The sequence below is a fragment of the Hyalella azteca genome, unplaced genomic scaffold (genome assembly GCF_000764305.2).
Source record: "Hyalella azteca isolate HAZT.00-mixed unplaced genomic scaffold, Hazt_2.0.2 contig907, whole genome shotgun sequence".
In the NCBI taxonomy this organism is placed as follows: Eukaryota; Metazoa; Arthropoda; class Malacostraca; order Amphipoda; family Hyalellidae; genus Hyalella; species Hyalella azteca.
In genome coordinates this window covers 127,870-146,587 of record NW_025931241.1, presented here as the reverse complement: position 1 = coordinate 146,587, position 18,718 = coordinate 127,870, and the positions used below count along the sequence as shown (strand labels likewise).

Here is an 18,718-nt window from a genome sequence, read left to right as displayed (position 1 = left end):
AAATCTCAATTTTAAGAGGAAAAAAAACCAGGCGCTGACTGAAAATCCAATTTAAAAAACCGTAGATGTTTCATATTTTTGACATTATTTCATTGACATCATTGAAAGAAATTGGTTTTTGCATATGTAATTTTTCTCAATGCGCATTCAGAGACCTATAATTTTGAACCGAGCGCGCAGGCATGCAGCTATTTGTAGCTGAGGTTTACAAGGAGCGACGCCCTAAATATTATTTAAAAAAAACTCGGCTCATCAACGTTGTACCAACACAGACAAATCATTATTCTTATAGCGGTTCTCGGTACAGTGGGCAAGACAAACCAGCACCCATCTTCTGACGGCTACTAAAGGAACTGGTCTGACTGCTACAGCTGCATTACCTGTGAGACTACATCAGGGATGAGGTGAGATCTTTGGTCCATTGTGTCCCACGAAAACATTGTTATTATCTAGCTCAACATTTTATTTTATTCAAATATTGTTTCTGCTCAATTAATACTTTCGTGCATCTTATACCCTCCCTCCATCACTAATATCATGTCCACCTGTTAGTTCATGTTTCGATTTCCGTCGCTTGATGCGCCGCGTTTAAAAATTAATTTTTAAAGACAACACTTCTAAAGAATCCAGTGTCTCCAATGTTACAGATGTACAATGAATTTCTCATTTTATTTTTGAATATTAAATAAATATATTTTTCAATTTTTTTAATATATAAAAATTGTTTTCCAAATTATTTATTCTGTCAATTGATTCATGTCAATTGATTTTTGAATTGATTCAATTTAAAATCTTTCATCAAGATTTTAAATTATATGCAGATCTTATGTGTATTGCCACATAACCGAAGGTTGAGAGGTAGTCTTTCTGAAGTCTGAATTACTTTGTGAAGAAAACTACGAGATGCAAAAGACGCAAATGTGGTTCTGCTCTAGCAATAAGAAGATAATTCGTTGCACCGCTGCCAAGTTACAACGTCATGTTGGATTTGTATGTATTTGTATCACAACTGTCAGTAAAAAATTAATTCAATTATTCCGATTAATTTTTTTTCTATTTTGTGAACGTCAGTGTAAGTAATTAATTTATTCATGCAACTACGGTCTCATAAGAACTGATGTTTATTCTTCTGTCTTCTATGACAGAAAACCATGTAAGTTCACGAGATTTCGCAAGTCGTTGCGTCCAAAATTTGCAAACGGAGAACCTGCTTCTGCGCGCCAGGTTCGAAACATTACATGTCTTACTTACATTAGTTCAATTCATTAAGAAACGATCTTTGGCGATTTGAACTCCAAAAAATTATAGTAATAGCTCGGAAATCAAGGTAAACAGCTTGAATTTAATGTATAAGTGTAAAGGAATAAATGAATTCTACGCTAAATACCATCGATTCGATCATAAATTAAAATAAACTACAATCATCTTATAACTTAGTATAAACACTCTAATATACATTGCTTCTTAATCATACTGGAGGCGGAGATCTTTATCTTATTTCCATTCTAACGGCTGTTTTTACAGGCGCCTTTTGTTGCTTCTGCTGCTTTCCTGGGGCGCCGCCCCGCAGTCTTCGCCGCTGCAGGCTGTGGTTCTCAGCAGTCAACCACCACCACAGCTCTTCTTCACGACCGCTGGGGGCGTACCTCAGGTCAGCAGTAATACATATAAGAATTATTTATTAGCAATACAGACATGCGCACTTATAGTTTAACTGTAATATATAGAAATACTATCACTAATATCACAACTATAAGGCGGAAAGAATTGTATTTAGCAAGAGACGATTTAGAATAGAAAGGCATGATGTAAGAAAGTTCTGATCTAAAGAGAGAAGTTAAAGTCGCTGTCGTGCATTGGATGGGAAGAGGGAATGTATGTTGCAATCGAAGTCTGCATTAAAAATGATAGTATGATCGTTTTGTATTAAATATTATAATATAATAATATACTATATTATATAATATAATAAATAACATAATAATATAACTATTTTAGCATTTTGCATTTGAGAATAAAATTTTTGCATTGAATATTCATTCTTTAGAAGGGAAAAGTTAATTTAAGAAGAATAAGCAGTTAATGAAGACATTGAACCAATTGCGAACAACTTATTATATATTATTATTTTTTTCGTGCAGTATTAAAATCTCTTGTAATGTTCGACATCTCCATGATTATGATTGGATAATTATAATAATTATTATTTGATAATAATTATAATAATGAATTATTTGATTAGACACCCAGAGAACTGAGTGATACTATGTCCGAATGGCGATAAATTTTTTGATTAGTTTGGGCCATCCATTCTTAATGTGACCCCTCAGAAGCGCAAATCAGTGCTATTTCTGCTCACTGCTTGTTCTGTGGGTATAGAAGTGTGTCTCTATTTGAACAATTTGACCTACACATTACTCTGGGTTTTCTTTTTATTTTCTTTTTTATTCGTTTATTTTGCAGTTTCTGCTCTTCGGCCCACCACCAACTGATAGCGGCATCCGTCTGCTACACCCGGCCACTGCAGTAAGTTATATATAAACTCAAAGAAATGTGTGGGACTTTGTCCAAATAACGATGTTACTTTGTTCCTGGCGTGGGTCATTCTGGGCTAGTTTTGTGGGTATAGAAGTGTGTCTCTATTTGAACAATTTGACCTACACATTACTCTGGGTTTTCTTTTTATTTTTATTTTTTATTCGTTTATTCTTCAGTTTCTGCTCTTCGGCTCACCACCAACTGATAACGGCATCCGTCTGCTACACCCGGCCACCGCAGTAAGTTATTATATGTCAACTCAAAGAAATGAGTGGGACTTTGTCCAAATAACGATGTTACTTTGATCCTGGCGTGGGTCATTCTGGGCTAGTTTGGCGTGAAAAAAGTACGTATAAATGTCACCGACAAAAATTTTGTCTGTCTTCGGACACAAAGGCCCATTTATTTTCTGAATAGTGGACGCATTCAATTAACTTATTCTTATTAATTGTTTTTCAATTATAGCTAACACTAATTAAACTATTTATTATATAAGTAAAAAAACCCGTCAAAAGTGTGATAGAAACGTCTTCGAAAAACAAATATTTTGAGAAATGACAACCTTGCCTGTTAATTTGGTATAAAATAAACTTGCGGCGAACGACACTGCTTTTAGAAACCAGTTCTGATGATTCATGTATGTATGTATATACAGGGTGGTACACCGAAACTTCCTGTTTTGTATTTCGCGCCCAGCAGCCAGATGTTGTAGGGAAACGACGAAAAGTATTTCAAATGAAAGGCAAGCCCATGAAGTTTTGTTTACCGCCTAGTCAGTTGTCATTATGCATTGGACAAGTGAGCAGCGTGCGTTTGCTGTCGAGGCGTACTTTTCTAATGGCCGTTCCATCATTGCTACTCAATGTGCATTCCGTACTAGGTTCCGTATTCGTCCTTCAGGTGGGGTTCCTGATCGGAAATCATTAATTACGAGGGTAAACACATTTAGGGTAAGTGGAAGTGTGAACGCAAGAGGGTCTGGAGGTCAGCGGACTCCCACAACACCCGGAAACGTGGAGAGAGTTAGAACGTTTGAAAACGCTCTCTCTACGTCTGAAAACGTAGAGAGAGCACAACACCTGAAAACGTTTCTGCGTTCTCCACGCCGTTTCGCACGTATTATACGCTGCTATTCTGGGGATTTCGCCTTCAGAGGTGACCTTCTTTGGTCGGCTCGATCCCCAATTTGGCACCGCGTGATGTACTTGAGCACCACTTGAATTAGTTGTTTCATTTAATTAATTACTCTCATCATTACGATTATTTGTTTGTCAATATTACTTTTTAGGCTGCAATACGCGCCAGCCAGACGACCAACCAAGAACGTTTTCGTCAAGCAGAGGACAGCCCGCTAAGCTCCGCGTCAGGTGCCGACGGCCCCCCAGGCCCCCAATCAGAGGCTGACAGCTCCCCAGGCTCTGCGGCTGACAGCCCCGCAGACTCACCGTCTGGGGCTGACAGCCCCACAGACTCACCGTCTGGGGATGACAGCCCCCCAGACTCCCCGTCTGCGGCTGACGGCACTACAAGTCCTCCGTCAGTGGTCGATGCCACTACACGTCCTCCGTCAGAGTCCGACAGCCCTCCAGGCTCCCCGTCGGGGGTCGACAGCCCTAGGGAGGCCACGGTCATTATCTCGGGGCCCAATGTCACGGGGACTTTGAAGCTTCGGCAGGAACAGCCTCCCGCAGGTGAACAGCCCCCCACAGGTGAACAGCCCCCCCACGATCCGCCCACGATCCGAGGTAACTGATGAGATCCCTTGCAGGTGAATGCCCCATCCCTATCCAGGGGAGACTCTTGGATTCCCCTATACTGGATTCTTGTTTTCCCAACCGCCGAGAGGGGAACATGAAAATTTGATATAAATTAAATCGCTCCGACACATTTACACAAAAAATGACTTCAATAGAAGAATCGATGGTAGATTGACATTATACGCGCTAGCGAATGAACAGAGAATAGAAATAAAAACTATAAATTTAACTATTTCTCGTTTTAAATAACTTCAAACGATAATATATCTTTCATGAGAATGTAAAGTATTTCAATTTAAAATTTGTGATTCAAAATAATTGAATGATTGAATGACGATTGGACATATCGAATCTTAATATAAGAATACTTCCGGCATTTCTCCCTCCTACCCAACAACGTAGGGATGGATGGCTCATATCACGGGTCACTCTTACCCCACACCCGCAGGTATAACCCATATCACGGGTTCCATCTCGGGTCTCACTCTTCCCCCACACCCGCAGGTATAACTTCACGGGTTCTGTCACGGGTCTCACTCTTCCCCCGCACCCGCAGGTATAACCCATATCACAGGTTCTGTCACGGGTCTCACTCTTCCCCCGCACCCGCAGGCATAACCCATATTACGGGTTCTGTCACGGGTCTCACTCTTCCTCCATACCCCGCAGGTATAACCCATATCACGGGTTCCATCTCGGGTCTCAGCCCGGGCCGTCACGGGTTACACGTGCACGAGAAGGGTGACGTGTCTAACGGGTGCGTGGAGACGGGTGGCCACTACAACCCGTTTGGGGTGAGATGATAATTATGTATTCAAATAACCTAAAAAAACTAAAACAATATGTTTAAAAATGACCATCAAATGTTCTTGGTAACCGCCTATATAAGATAAAAGTCAAGTATTTTATAATTAATCGGAATGAAAAACTTATTTTATTCGATCGTTTTAGGACGTGTAGGTGTACTTGTTGGGCTTGAGAGAAAGGATTTAGGGGCTCAGTCACATTTCGATCGTAATATTATCTGTGAGTCAAAATTGTTTAACGTTTTTTTTCTTAAAATGACGATGTTTTAACGTGACCGACTTTCAATCACAATATAATAAAATTGTCACAGAAAATTGAAACTGTTGCGTAGATAGCTACCAACCAACTGCACAAAAACAGCTACCAATTAACTGTACGAGAAAAATTGCCAACTTACTATAAAATAATATGCGTTAAAAAATTACTTTTTAAAGACAACACTACTAAAGGATAGAGCGTCTCCGATGTTACATATCTACAATGAATTTCTAATTTTACTACCATATATTAAAAAAAATTAATTTTTAATTTTTTTAATTTTAATATATGAAAAAAATTAAATTTCAAAAATTATTTATTGTGTCAATTGATTCATGCATTGTCTCCGAATTAAGTCAAGTGTGCAAAACTTCAGCGATTGCACAGGAAGAAGTGTGTTGAATATCGACTATAAGATTTGTATAAGATAAAATTATTTTTTCAAATTAAAAAAATATATATTATTTAATTTTCAAAATTTAATATTCTGTCGATTGATGCATGCATTGTCTTCGACTTTGCGCAAGTGTGCAAAATTTCAGATCGATTGGACGTGTTAAATATTGATTATAAGATTTGTGGCAGGCAGACAAACAAAAAAAAGGGAAGTTAAAAAGAAGTGTTGTAATAAAATTAGATCAGTGCTCACTGCAGTAAGTGACAGAGAGCTCATTTTATCGTCCGCCCGTCCGTGAAGTCACGGACAGACAGACAGACAGACTGACGGACATGACGAGCACAATAGCGCTTTTTTCCCATAAATGAGAAATACGCTAAAAATAGCACAGTTACCCCTCTCGGAAGACGAGAGTTTTCTATGTGGATATTAGGATAACAAAAAACAATCATATATGTTTAACTTATCTATTTGACGAATAAAAAAAATAATTGCGCATTATTCGATAAATAATTCCTACAGGAGTTTCTGATTTTTTAGCGCATTTTCTCATTTATGGTAAAAATGCACTATTGTGCTCGCCATGTCCGTCTGTCTGTCTGTCCGTCCGTCCGTCCGTGACCTCAAGTTTTCGTCGACGAGAAAATGTCACTCACTGCAGTGAGTACTGAGTTATACTCATTTATATAGCATCACTTGAACGCCTTTCCTCGTCCCAGCTTGACCACGGAGGTCCTCAAGACCCCGTCCGCCACGTCGGTGACTTGGGCAACATCAGGGCGAACGCGTCGGGAGTGGCGGCGGTGGACATCAAGGACCACATGGTGACGCTAGCGGGACCCTACAGCGTCGTGGGACGAGCCTTTGTCGTCCACGAGCAGAGGGACGACCTGGGACGTGGGCAACACAAGACCAGCAAGACCACCGGCAACGCTGGCGGCAGAGTTGGATGTGGTGTGATTGGTTTACTTTGAGCTTCAAATTCCATAACCTCCTAAAAGAAATGGTTTCAACATGACTGAAATTTTCAGCAATGTTTTCAATCATGTTGAAAATGGTTTCAACATGACTGAAATCTCAATGTAAATATGTTTGGATTAGAATTCTGCCAGTCCGACAACAAAACGGAAGCAGAATGACAGATGTTGAGATAACTTTGGATGACTTACCTTTGGATGAGATAACTTTGGATGGGATAACTTTGGATGAGATAACTTTGGATGAGATAACTTTGGATGGGATTACTTTGGATGAGATAACTTTGAATGAGATAACTTGGAAGAATGAGATAAATTCAAATGGGATAACAATGAATAATATCGACTTCGTTGGTTATTACCTCCCTTCCTCATTGGGAAAATAAAATTTACATGTGCGCTTAGAAATAATATGCGTTTAAAAATTACTTTTTTTCATAGTTGGGTGACTTGTGGCGACAAATGCGCCCACCAGCCTGATCTCTGTCAGAAAAATTACTTTTTGAAGACTACACTTCCAAAGAGGCCGGTGTCTCCGATGTTACACATGTAGAATGAACTTCTTATTTATTTTTAATTTCTAATTTTTTCATTATTTAGATTTTTTATTCTATCAATTGATTCATGCTTGTGGTCGGCTTGAGGCAAGTGTGCAAAATTTCAGATCTTTTGGACAGGTAAAAGTGTGTTAAATATCGATTATAAGATTTGTGGAAGACAGACAAACAACAAGAAGTGAAGTTAACCCTCTACCGCCGTATATCACTTTCCGGGAACATAACTTTCAACTTAAATTATACGTAAACTATTTAGTGTTGCAACCTGAGGACGTTTGTACGCAACAGAGAGCATTTAAAATTATACGTGGTGGTAACCATCAGTCCAAGTCATTTTGCGTTCACTAGCTATATACGTATTCTTTTTCGGTAGGCTTGTGAGACAATATTGCCCGGTTACTCATGTCCGTTGGTAGAGGGTTAAATAGAAGTGTGGTAATAATAATAAAATAAGAGACTCGTCCGATAGCGATGCACTTAATTTTTGTCCTTACCTTGGTCATCCTGACGGAGTTTGGACCGGCGATAGGGTGTGGGCTTAGTGTAGAAAGGGCGTTCCTATTCGGAGAATAAGACGCATTTGCTTCTATTCTATTCCTACGAACTATCGGTGGCGATACGATCGAAGGTCTGCGGTCTCTGTTCGTTTTTTTTTTCTGAGTGTAGAAGTGCTTCCAAGTCGTAACCGGTTTGCTCGACCAAACTTGAACTAAACTGTCGACATTAAAAGGAGTTAATTTTTCGGGAAGATGCACGGGTCTGTAGGTAAATGCCACGACGAATGTGAATGATTCAAGACTTTAATTGCTGAAGTGAAAGTTCGAGAAAAAAAGTCGAGAATGAATGCAGAAGATTTTCGACTTTAATTATATAGAGATGTGAAAGTTTATTAATATCAAAACGTAATATTGGTTCCGTAACCGATGAAGAAAGCTCTTTCAGAAATTCAGAGATTGTATTCTTCTGCCATTCTAGATAGCTTTGAAATAACATTAAAATCACATTTCATGAGTTACAAGCTGTACTGCTGGTCTCTATACATTGCCTGTGGACACTATTGCATGTGCAGTCAATCTTTAGTTAGGTTCCTGAACGATCGTATGAAATCTAACTCGTCTAAATAACTCAAAAAGGAGACTTCGCATGCTTAAAAAGTTAATAACTTGCAGCGGGTTACCGATTACCAGAACATAAGCAACGTCATGTGACATCGCTTATATAAAAGGGCTATTCGCACTTGCGGACCATCACTCTGCCGTAGCAAGCGGCGAAGAAAGGTAGTCGTAAGATGAGGTGAGAAATTGATACCTGCCAACGTGCCTTGTTATTTGGTCGTGTTGTTAATGTGAATTTCCAGGCATATTTAAGCCTTAGGTTGTGTCAAATTCTGAAGATTTTTAACAAAGAAAGGAAGAAAATGCGGTATACGTTCGATGTTTAATTCACCCCAAATTCTGAACTTTAATTCTCCTTGTATTTTTAACTGATCATGATGTGAGGTTATGTGCCAAGTATTCTGCAAAATATCGATGGATATTGTGAACAAAATTCCCAGAGATGAATTATATCATAGCAAGAACCTATATGAACTTTTTATTTCGTTGAAACCTCGGAATTTATCGCGTTGAAAGATCGTAATTAGCCGTGTTGAAACATGAAGGTGTAGGTTCCTTGAATTTAATGGTCACATTCAACCAATATACCACAAATTTACTGATATTAAATTATATTATTACCTAAAAAGATTTTTATCATGTAAGGCAAAATTAGTTTTCGTTAGGGTTACACTTCCAACTTTATTCCAAAACTTAGCTCACCCCAGCCAATCAGAGACCATGGAAGCTGTCACTCATTTTCTTACTAGAAAAAAGAAGTATTTTACGTAGGTACTTCGAAGTGTAAAATCCACTCAAAACTTTTACTGCCTTCGATAAACGTCAAAGTTTCGCAAAAGCTCCAATTAGGCGTCGTCGCGCCTTTTTTTACCCATTTTGCCAACAAACTTGATTTTGTCCCTTTTTTATGACCTAATTCTCCTAATTCATTAAATACCTAATACTCCTGAAGGTTGTTAGAATTTGGTACTAGTGTGGGTAGGAGATTAGATCTACTATATACGTACTGAATATATTTATATCTGTATGAAGAACTGATGTAATTCTAACTACGTATACAAGTGTCTATTTACTTTGATTAATTTTGTGTTACTTCATGATTTACCTTTGAGCATTGGCAACGAAATTAACGGAAATATTAATTTTTGTTAATTTTGTTAATGGCAGATAACATACCACTAATTTGTTACGTTGATTTCTAAAGCAAGAAGGCAAAGCCACGCGTTTGACTTTGTTTAGTATTTCATACACAATATTTCTTCAGTTTTATAGATTTAAAATTGCACCAATTGTATCCGTATTTGTAGCGCAAAGTTTACTCAAAGTTCGATGAGTCAGCATCGATCTGCATTTTCACGATGAACAACTTCATAAAAACTAGACGAAAATATCTCCGTCTATGAAAATCTTCACATGTGTGTATTATCTCTCATCAGTTTTATATATAATTTTTATATAATTTTCTTACCTTTAAGCAGTAATATGTCAACATTAGTTACCGTCCTCGCTACCGATCGCTTACGTAACCATTCGCCTTTCATTTACACAGGATGGATAAGTTGCGAGTCATACAATCACCTTGAGTTCTCCGAACTCAATAAAAATAAAGTAAAATCAAATGGAAAATAAAAAATTCACCTACGGCGGTAGGCAGTGTTTGGGCAGCTGAGGAACTGCGTAGTTTTTTTTTTTTTAATTTTTCAGGAAATTCTTACGTACTAATTAATGAAGACCAAAAGCGGGTAGATATATATGTTGTGCTGGCAGGATGGTGATGACCGATAATGTTGTGCTTGTTTGTTGATAGTTGAATGGTGATTGCTGGAAGGTATAGTGCTGGGAAACTGATGGTGTATGTAAGTGATTGTTGGAAGGTGATGCTGGAAGACTAATGGTGTATATAATAGTGATTGTTGGAAGGTGATGCTTGCTAATTGGTACGTAATTGAAGACCGACGGTTGAATTTTTGGTGATTATTGGAATTTAGAATATTACAAGTTGGAAATAAAATAATTTTACTTTATTTTTCTGTTGAATTATATTGCTAATACTTTGAAAATTTTAAACATGATCATAAAAATGTGAACTTAAGATTGAAATCAGGCATATTTGTAGCTTATCGTATATAAGCGCCAGCGATCAGCTGTGCTTAGGGGGAAGGTATTTAGCCTACGGTCTTAGTGTGCGGACGTTATTTGTGCTAACTTAGGCAATATTTTGATGCGTTGTTTATGTTAATATAAATATCACAGCCATTATTTTGATATATTGGCTATGTTTTTAAATAAATATTATATGCACACGTAGCACACTGCTGTGTAATGCAACGTGCAGCAGTATAGTTCTCCGCAGTACAGTACACTGCAGTACAGCACACTGCTCTTCTTTGCACAGGATGCTTTGTGTGCTGCAGTGTAGAAACAGGATGTACATGCACAACATATCTTGTGTGGATTACTCAAGCATTCAACGATGTTTTTCATACTGCACTATACATATACAAACAGTATATTCTACTACACATTTGTTGTACGCCGCAGTAAAATCATGCATGATTATATATTATGTAACTTTCTTAGATAATTAAATTAATTAATTCTTAGATAATGTAATAATTAATAATTACAAGACACTATACGTGTTGATTGCAGTTTGCAGTATACACTGTTTGTACTGCGCTTTATACGTGGTAACCTTGCAATAACGCTGCAATACTACAACAGCCAAATGACACGCTTGTATATTCAACAATATACACGAAGACCAAACAAACTAACCCTGAACATATTCAATGGGTAATGATCCATCAATCATGCATAAGGACCTGAGGATGTCAATATGTGTGTAGCAAAATTATTTATTTAAATTCTTGCGCTCGGAAATGTCCTGTTAGCATTGATGCGTGGCGAACGAAGAACTAATTGCGCGGTTGAGTCGAGGACAACACGCGTGCGTGTCACGGATACGTGTGCCACACTCAAGCTCATTACACGTCAACGTTCGACTTAATTGTGTCCAACAGTTATTGACATGACACGTCAATAACTACCTTTGTAGTTATTCCTGTGATAGGAAGCTTAGACTTAAATTACCACACATCTTAATACACTACACACATCAGTACACCACACACATCAGTACTCCACACACATCAGTACACCACACACATCAATACACCACACACATCTCCACATAAGTACATATGCATAAAATTACAGGTAACATTAGCTAACGATGCAGTGCAGCCCTGTAATAGGGGGGGGGCGTTTCACCGAGTGCACATTGCAGATTTTTTTAAAGAATTTCTTGCCAAGGTTTTCTCGTGACAAGCCTCTGTATAGCCGCCGCCTCGACTTTCCCTCGTATTGCAAAAGTCACTAGCGCCGGCATTGCGCAGCGAACACTAAAAACAATGAATGGGTCACATTGATCAAATGTGACAAAATTTCTTAATCATAGCACGGACGAGAACGGGTTTAGCACTGAGGCGCCCGTTTACTGGGTCATGCTGGGTCAAGTTGACTCGCACGAGGGCAAAAAGTGCATTGTTATTCGGAAAACGTCCAAATTATTAGTTTAGTTTAGAATAATTCTCAAATTATTCTAAACTAAACTATCGGAGACATGGAAGTTGATGGTAGACGGAAATTATGGCATAAATTCTGAGATTTTCGCTTAAAATCGCAGGCAACGGTCTGCGTATTGAATAAATTGTGGTCATACTGAACTGCGTTTAAAATAAAAGTTTGATACTGGACTTGAAACCTTTAGGTTCCAAGTCCAGTATAAAATTTTAACAGCGTATACGCTGTTAGAAGAAAATATCTTAAAACGGTCTGACCGGCATTTCAGTGGCCGGCCGATACGTCAGATAAAATACAATTTTGCCTTTTCTTTCAATTCAACGCAGTAAAACCGTATCACATTCGAATAAAAGGAGAAGCCGTTTATTTTCACAGGCCACTAGAACGCCAGTCAGTCCCATTTCGAACAGTGTACATAAACTTAAAAACACTGATTTTTCAATAAATTTTGCGCCTGTTGAAATCCGAATTTATTATTCGTCTCGATTTGGTTATGATTTTTTAAGTTTTCGTGTTCAAAATATTGTTTTTTTTTTCAGGACGTTTCTGTCATTTTCGTTGTTGGTGGTGGCCTGCTATGCCGCCCCACAAACTGTCTACGTAAACAACCAATCCCCGTCGCACCTCTACATCAACACTGCCAGCGGTACGACGCAGGTACCAATTAGTCGGGCCAAACTGAGTCCAGATGACCCCCACAACTAGGAACAAAACATACATCGCTATTTGGACCAGTCTCACTAATTTCTCTGAGAGATAAATACATTTAAAACGTTTTTCTATGTCGCAATGCCTTTTCTTAAGCATGATTATGTGCCCCTGAAGCAGTCGAAAATACCATCATGTTACACTACGCGAAAATTCTTCAATTCTTCAAATTATTAACTATATTGAAAAGGAAATGCATGCATGTCTCATAACCTAGTTGTCCTAGTAGATATAGCAGTATAGTGTATGTGCTGCACTATACTTCACAATAGAATATTATATTCATATCAGCTTAAGTAGAAGGTTAGGCCAAGTTAAGCCTATCACAGCTCCTTGTAGTGTTCGTGACTAGTTTCAAGGTCTAAAACTGTTTTTTTTATCAGATCTTTCAAGATCTGACTTGACTAAAAAATATTATACACTAACCGTGTCTGATAGATGGGAGGTACATCTAGTATACCTAATAATAAAGTGTAACATTGTCTAGTCGCTTCTAAAATGAATTTAGTTCTTAGTATCAGGATTTTTTTTAACGAAAGACAATTTTCGTTCAGACTTTTCGATTTACAGCAGCAATTCAGCAAAATATAAACTACATTTTCCGCGAAAAATTATACACCGCACTAATACCTAGGCAATTATTAACTATACTTCTAACCAATGCTTCCATTAAATGATGTCACTGATAAATTAAATATCGACTAGATTCTGAAGGAAGGCCTCCGAAGTACGTCTGACATCATCCAGCTGGTGCTCTACCCATCTGACAATGTGAGTAACTCGCTGCACGAAGAGTTATTATTATTCCATTAATATATGCAATCCACGGCAAGTTGATTTTGAGGTTGGGTTGGGTGCGATTTCAAGCTCATCGTCAACAGAATCATCCCAGGCTGAACATTATAGCGAGCAAAATTCTCATAGGAAGATGGTCTGAATCGCACATAACTTCATCGTCAGATGCATCACTGTCATGATCTGTTGTAGCTTCCAGCTTTTCTTCTGGGGGTTCTATCGCTACCCTTACTTCATTTTGATGGTCTACGTCGTTTTTCCATGGGTAGAAAGCATGAATTTCGTCACGTGACAATCTGAGATAAGAGGGATATGGAATTGCTACCAATTTTTAAGTGATATGTCGAAAAAATAGCGATTCCATAATTTTATATCCGGGGGGCAAGTACACTAGTCACATATATTTGTGTCACATTAAAGTGGTCTTAATGATATTAGAATCACAAAAATGCATGCATATTTCATTAGAACATTTGTTCACGAACACTATTCATTTTACGGTAGTAGTTAGTTGTAGCTAACAGACATAATTAAGTGATATTAAATATTATATTAATTATAAAATATTAATAAATAAGTGATACAGACTTATTTTTTTGACGTATAGTAGCGCCATTACCCACATAAACAAATTCCAAGGCCAACTGAGCAGGCATAAAGCACAACATACCGCTGTGCCATGGCTTGTTCTGAACATGTTCAGTACTCGTTTCGTTACCATGAGACTCCCTTTCAAACCACCGCATTCAAAGTTTACGAGAAATTTAATTTTTCATTTGTGGCAAGTAAACTGGCGAAGCGGCTTTAATGGGTGTAGATGCTCCATTAGATGCAAGCTCCATTCTATAAGAAATCGATAATATAAAATAACAAAATTTTCACCACCACAGAGCAAATATTATGTCGAGAAATAAGTTTCCTTAAACCAATCATTTCATAAAAATTCTTCCTTCCTCCTCTTCAGGAGAGCAACAGCCCAAAAGAAGCAAGCGTCCTTCTTATGGGAAGCATCCGCGGATTCTTAAAACTTCGTCAGGACCAACCACCTGTTGGTGAGTGCCATCCCATTCCTCTTCCCTTCTCTCGCACTTACCATATTCTACTACTTTTTTCCACTTAAATCTCCCGAGTTTCTTATTTTCGCTACTAACCTTTTCTTTTTTCATTCAAAACCCTAGGTTCCTGCTTTTCAAAAACCCTTTACCCCCTTTCCACACATAAAACTACTATTCTGAACCAAAATTCAAAGCAATTTTTGCTTGTCCGCTCTACACACGTATGTTCAAAGTTTTCCTTGTGGCGCTACAGAATCCGGAACTCCACATTTCGGATCCCTATTTTTTTACCCATGCACAGAATTCTGATCCCCACTCGCAAGATACAGTTACGCGCATATTTATTGGCAACACGCTTAAAAATATTTAATTTGAGAAATAATATAATTTGAAGCATTTATTGCAATTTCTGCATTTATTTTCAGTTAAATTGATCAAAGAGCATCTAATTACTGTGCATAACGGATAGTAAAACGTTAGATCTTTGTTGTATTTATATCTCTTAGAAAAACACCAAAAGCAAAAGTAATGGCAACATTTTGAAAAAGGCATATAAATTGTTGGCAACTTTAAATTAATACTTTGTGTGACCTCCCTTGGCAGCAATGATAGCAGACAGATGCCTCTTGTATGTTCCTACGAGGTGTTGACATGTTTTAGTACGAATCTTGCGCCACTCTTAAAAATAATAATAGCGGTTTCAGCGTTTATTAGGCCGTAGGCCTGTCGCCGATTCTTAACATCGCAGAACATTCACAGCATTTTGCGGTCTCGAACTCGCAACTCACTGCTACAATTCTGCTATGCTTAACCGCCCGGCCTCCTTGCCGATTCTGACCAGAAACTGGCACACAGAGCAGGGATCGAACCCGCGCCTCTCTGCGCCAATCTTGGTACTCTGAACTTTAACCACTGGGCCACCCTGCGTAGTGGTGGTAGTGGCCACCCTGCGTCCATGGCAAAAGTCTTCAATTCTTCGATGTTGCTGGGTCTTCTTTTATGAACACGCCTCTTGAGTTCCCTCCATAATTTTCCAGTTGTATTTAAATCTGGGCTTTGGGAAGGCCATTCCAACACTCAATTTCTGTGAAGCAAAATATTTCTGTGTTGATTTGCTTGTGTGCTTAGGGTCGTTATCCTGTTGAAAGACAAATGCCCTTCCAAGATGCAGTTTTCTTGCCGATAGCTTAACATTATCAGTTAAAATGTGTTGATGTCCTTCAGAATTCATGATGCCCTCTATCACGGAAATATTCCCAGTACCTGCAGCAGCAAAGCATCCCCACAACATGATGGACCCACTACTACTACCATGCTTCACAGTTGGTAGAGTGTTCTTTTCCAGCAGAGCATCACCAGATTTCCTTCATACAAAGCGGTTGCCATTCACACCAAAAAGTTCAAGCTTTGTCTCGTCCGACCTCAATATATTATTGAGCTCTGCTTGAGTGGCATCGATGTGCTTCATGGCGAACTCCAAACGCTTCTCCTTGTGAATTGGCTTCAACAGTGGCTTCATCCTTGTTACACGCCCGTGAAGGCTCTCGCGGTTCAGGTAGCATCGCACTGTTGACACATCCACAGTACTAGCCAGATGTGATTGCAATTCCTTGGAAGTGATCTTCGGGTCTTTATTTAGTACTATTTCCATGCAGGAACGCACATCTCTTTCGGTTAATTTTCGATTTCGACGTGTTCGTGCTCGATTAGCAGTGGTCCCATCATTCCAGAACTTGACAATAATATTCCTTACGGATGAAATTGGAACATTCAGAGTTGATATTTTTCGATATCCATTTCCTTTGTTGTGTAGTTCAACTGCACACTTCCTTATGTCCTGTGAGTATTCAGAAGTCTTCGCCATAATTGAATTTAGAAAATCTTGGAGATGTGTTTAAACGACTGCTTCCAACGACTAACTGAGCAAGCGCAAACTTGGCGTATAGGTTTATAGTATAGGCACATAGTCTTTTTTAATGTTCTGGAATGTTGTAGAGTCATCCTCAGATCAACCTAGAATTCTTGATCAACAATGATGAGTTAAATTGATTTTATGTAAAGGTTGCCATTAATTTTGCACGAGGAAAACAACAATCAATTTACAAAATAAGATATACCTGAAAATATTAAATGAATAATATATTTTTAAGGTAAGAAATTAGTTTACACGATAACAGGCTAGAATTTTAATATAAGCACACTCATATTTCATCAGTATCTTGGACATAGGTGCAATATTTAAATTTAGAGTTGAAAGTTGCCAATAAATCTGCGCGTAACTGTAGCCACAGCAGTGCAATACTGATATGTGAATACACTAAAACAAAGCTGTCTTTGAAGCCACGATTATGCACGATAACTTTTACTGTAATATTGTATCCATAAACATGAATAACGCCAATTTCTACTCGCCAACCTATAGGTAAGACCCATATCACGGGGCACATCACGGGTCTGACACCCGGCCCCCACGGGTTCCATATCCACCAGACAGGCAACCTCACCGAGGGCTGCAAGTCAACCGGGGGCCACTATAACCCTTTCGAGGTACGACTTTGTGGTTAATTTAGTGAATTTCTTTTATTTGGCTACTGAGAGATGCTGGATGATTGCTGTACGAATTATTGTCCGCAAATTGAGTCATTTTGTTTACGTGCGGTGCTATCTGGCGCACAAGTATTGTTGCGGGCTTGCGTGTGTTGATAAGATTTAACCAATCTGTATTCTAGAGTTGGTGGATAATACAAACTTGCAATCAATTTGCAGTACCACTCATTCCGCTGTAATGTTAATCCACTTGCTCATCTACCTCATGCCGTCATACTGCCTACCCGCTTTCTCGCTCACCTCATTTAGCTATACTGGTGATCCACAAAAGCTCATCCATCTCGTCCTGCATGCTGTTTTGACTACACACTGGCACATACATTCACTCATCCACTCGATCATAAACCTCATTCTTCCTAACTAACGATCACTTGCTCATCCATCCCATTGTCCAGCTGGTATTGACATCTTTTTTTCACATTCTGCCGTGCGCTGAACGTTGCTGTATCTAGATGACCGATGGTAATGTCACCTCCAGCTTCTTCTGTCAGAGATCAAAGTTATTCAGAAACACATCACGTTTCATGACTGAAATCTTTTGGCAGTACGCCATCTGCTAATAAGAAAAATTAATATTATCGTATTTTGATTGAATTAGCTATGAATTTATACCCTTCCCTCTGACCGCTTCGATTTTTCCGTTCCGTAATAATTTTTTGGACCTTGCAATAGAGCTTTCCCTTTGAACCTCTTCTTAAAATTTATTTCCCATTGTCGTGCATTTCCTCTCATGTATAATCTCTCTTGGTAACTCGACTGCGCAGCGTGTGCACGGTGCTCCCCATGACCACGTTCGCCATGTTGGTGACTTGGGTAACATCGTGGCAAATGAGAGAGGCGAGGCTCTTGTGGACATCACGGACCACCAGGTGACTTTGGTGGGACCCAACAGCGTCGTGGGACGAGCCTTCGTCGTGCACGAGGGTCGCGACGACCTGGGACAAGGAGGACACGAGACCAGCAAGACCACCGGCAACGCTGGCGGCAGAGTTGGATGCGGAGTCATTGCTAGAGCTTGAACTTCAGACGTCGAGGATTTAAAAACTATTGACGATAATTTTGAATTAGGTATATTTTTTGACGACAAAAGGTTTAGGTTTTGACGACAGTATTGGGCCACTCATTCTGGCATAGAATCGAGAATGACCTAATATAAAATAATATGAAATGACTTGAGAAAGAAACAACAATCAATAGTTGAATTGATAATGCCGTGTTCGACTGTTGGCTCCATAAGACTAACCGAAGCAAGTTACCAACCAATGCGACCAGTTGATTTTTAGCACAGCTTGTTGTTGATTAGATTCGAAACATCAAAGTAATTCCATGGTTTGGTATTATGCAAGTCACAGTGGCATCAGTGTTATCTGCTCCACTCAACTTAGCCGTTTCTCTCATCAAATGAAGTTGATATTTGATTAAAAATTATTTGAGATATGTTCTTCTTTAAGACTCAGTAGCAAGTTTGTGAGAAGATAAATAAAATTATAAGTGTCTAAAATCCTTGAGTGAGATGGTGCGATCGTTGAGTGAAAAATTTACCTCGCTGTGCAATGGACTGA

At 38.7% G+C, this 18,718-nt stretch overlaps 2 protein-coding genes across 2 annotated transcripts; both read left to right on the top strand.

Annotated features, from left to right (window-relative positions):
- Window positions 1-353: 353 nt before the first annotated feature.
- LOC108680024 (superoxide dismutase [Cu-Zn], chloroplastic) lies at window positions 354-7,147 on the top strand. Its single transcript, XM_047881064.1, has 7 exons — window positions 354-404; window positions 1,525-1,651; window positions 2,464-2,526; window positions 3,827-4,229; window positions 4,744-4,773; window positions 4,908-5,089; window positions 6,477-7,147. The coding sequence occupies exons 1-7, from the start codon at window positions 400-402 to the stop codon at window positions 6,729-6,731; spliced, it is 1,065 nt and encodes a 354-aa protein (XP_047737020.1). The 5' UTR covers window positions 354-399; the 3' UTR covers window positions 6,732-7,147.
- A 1,336-nt stretch (window positions 7,148-8,483) lies between these two features.
- LOC108680033 (superoxide dismutase [Cu-Zn]) lies at window positions 8,484-18,652 on the top strand. The gene is made up of 6 exons (XM_018168797.2): window positions 8,484-8,584; window positions 12,531-12,648; window positions 13,405-13,470; window positions 14,459-14,546; window positions 16,972-17,096; window positions 17,921-18,652. The coding sequence occupies exons 1-6, from the start codon at window positions 8,580-8,582 to the stop codon at window positions 18,173-18,175; spliced, it is 657 nt and encodes a 218-aa protein (XP_018024286.1). The 5' UTR covers window positions 8,484-8,579; the 3' UTR covers window positions 18,176-18,652.
- The last annotated feature ends 66 nt before the right edge of the window (window positions 18,653-18,718 follow it).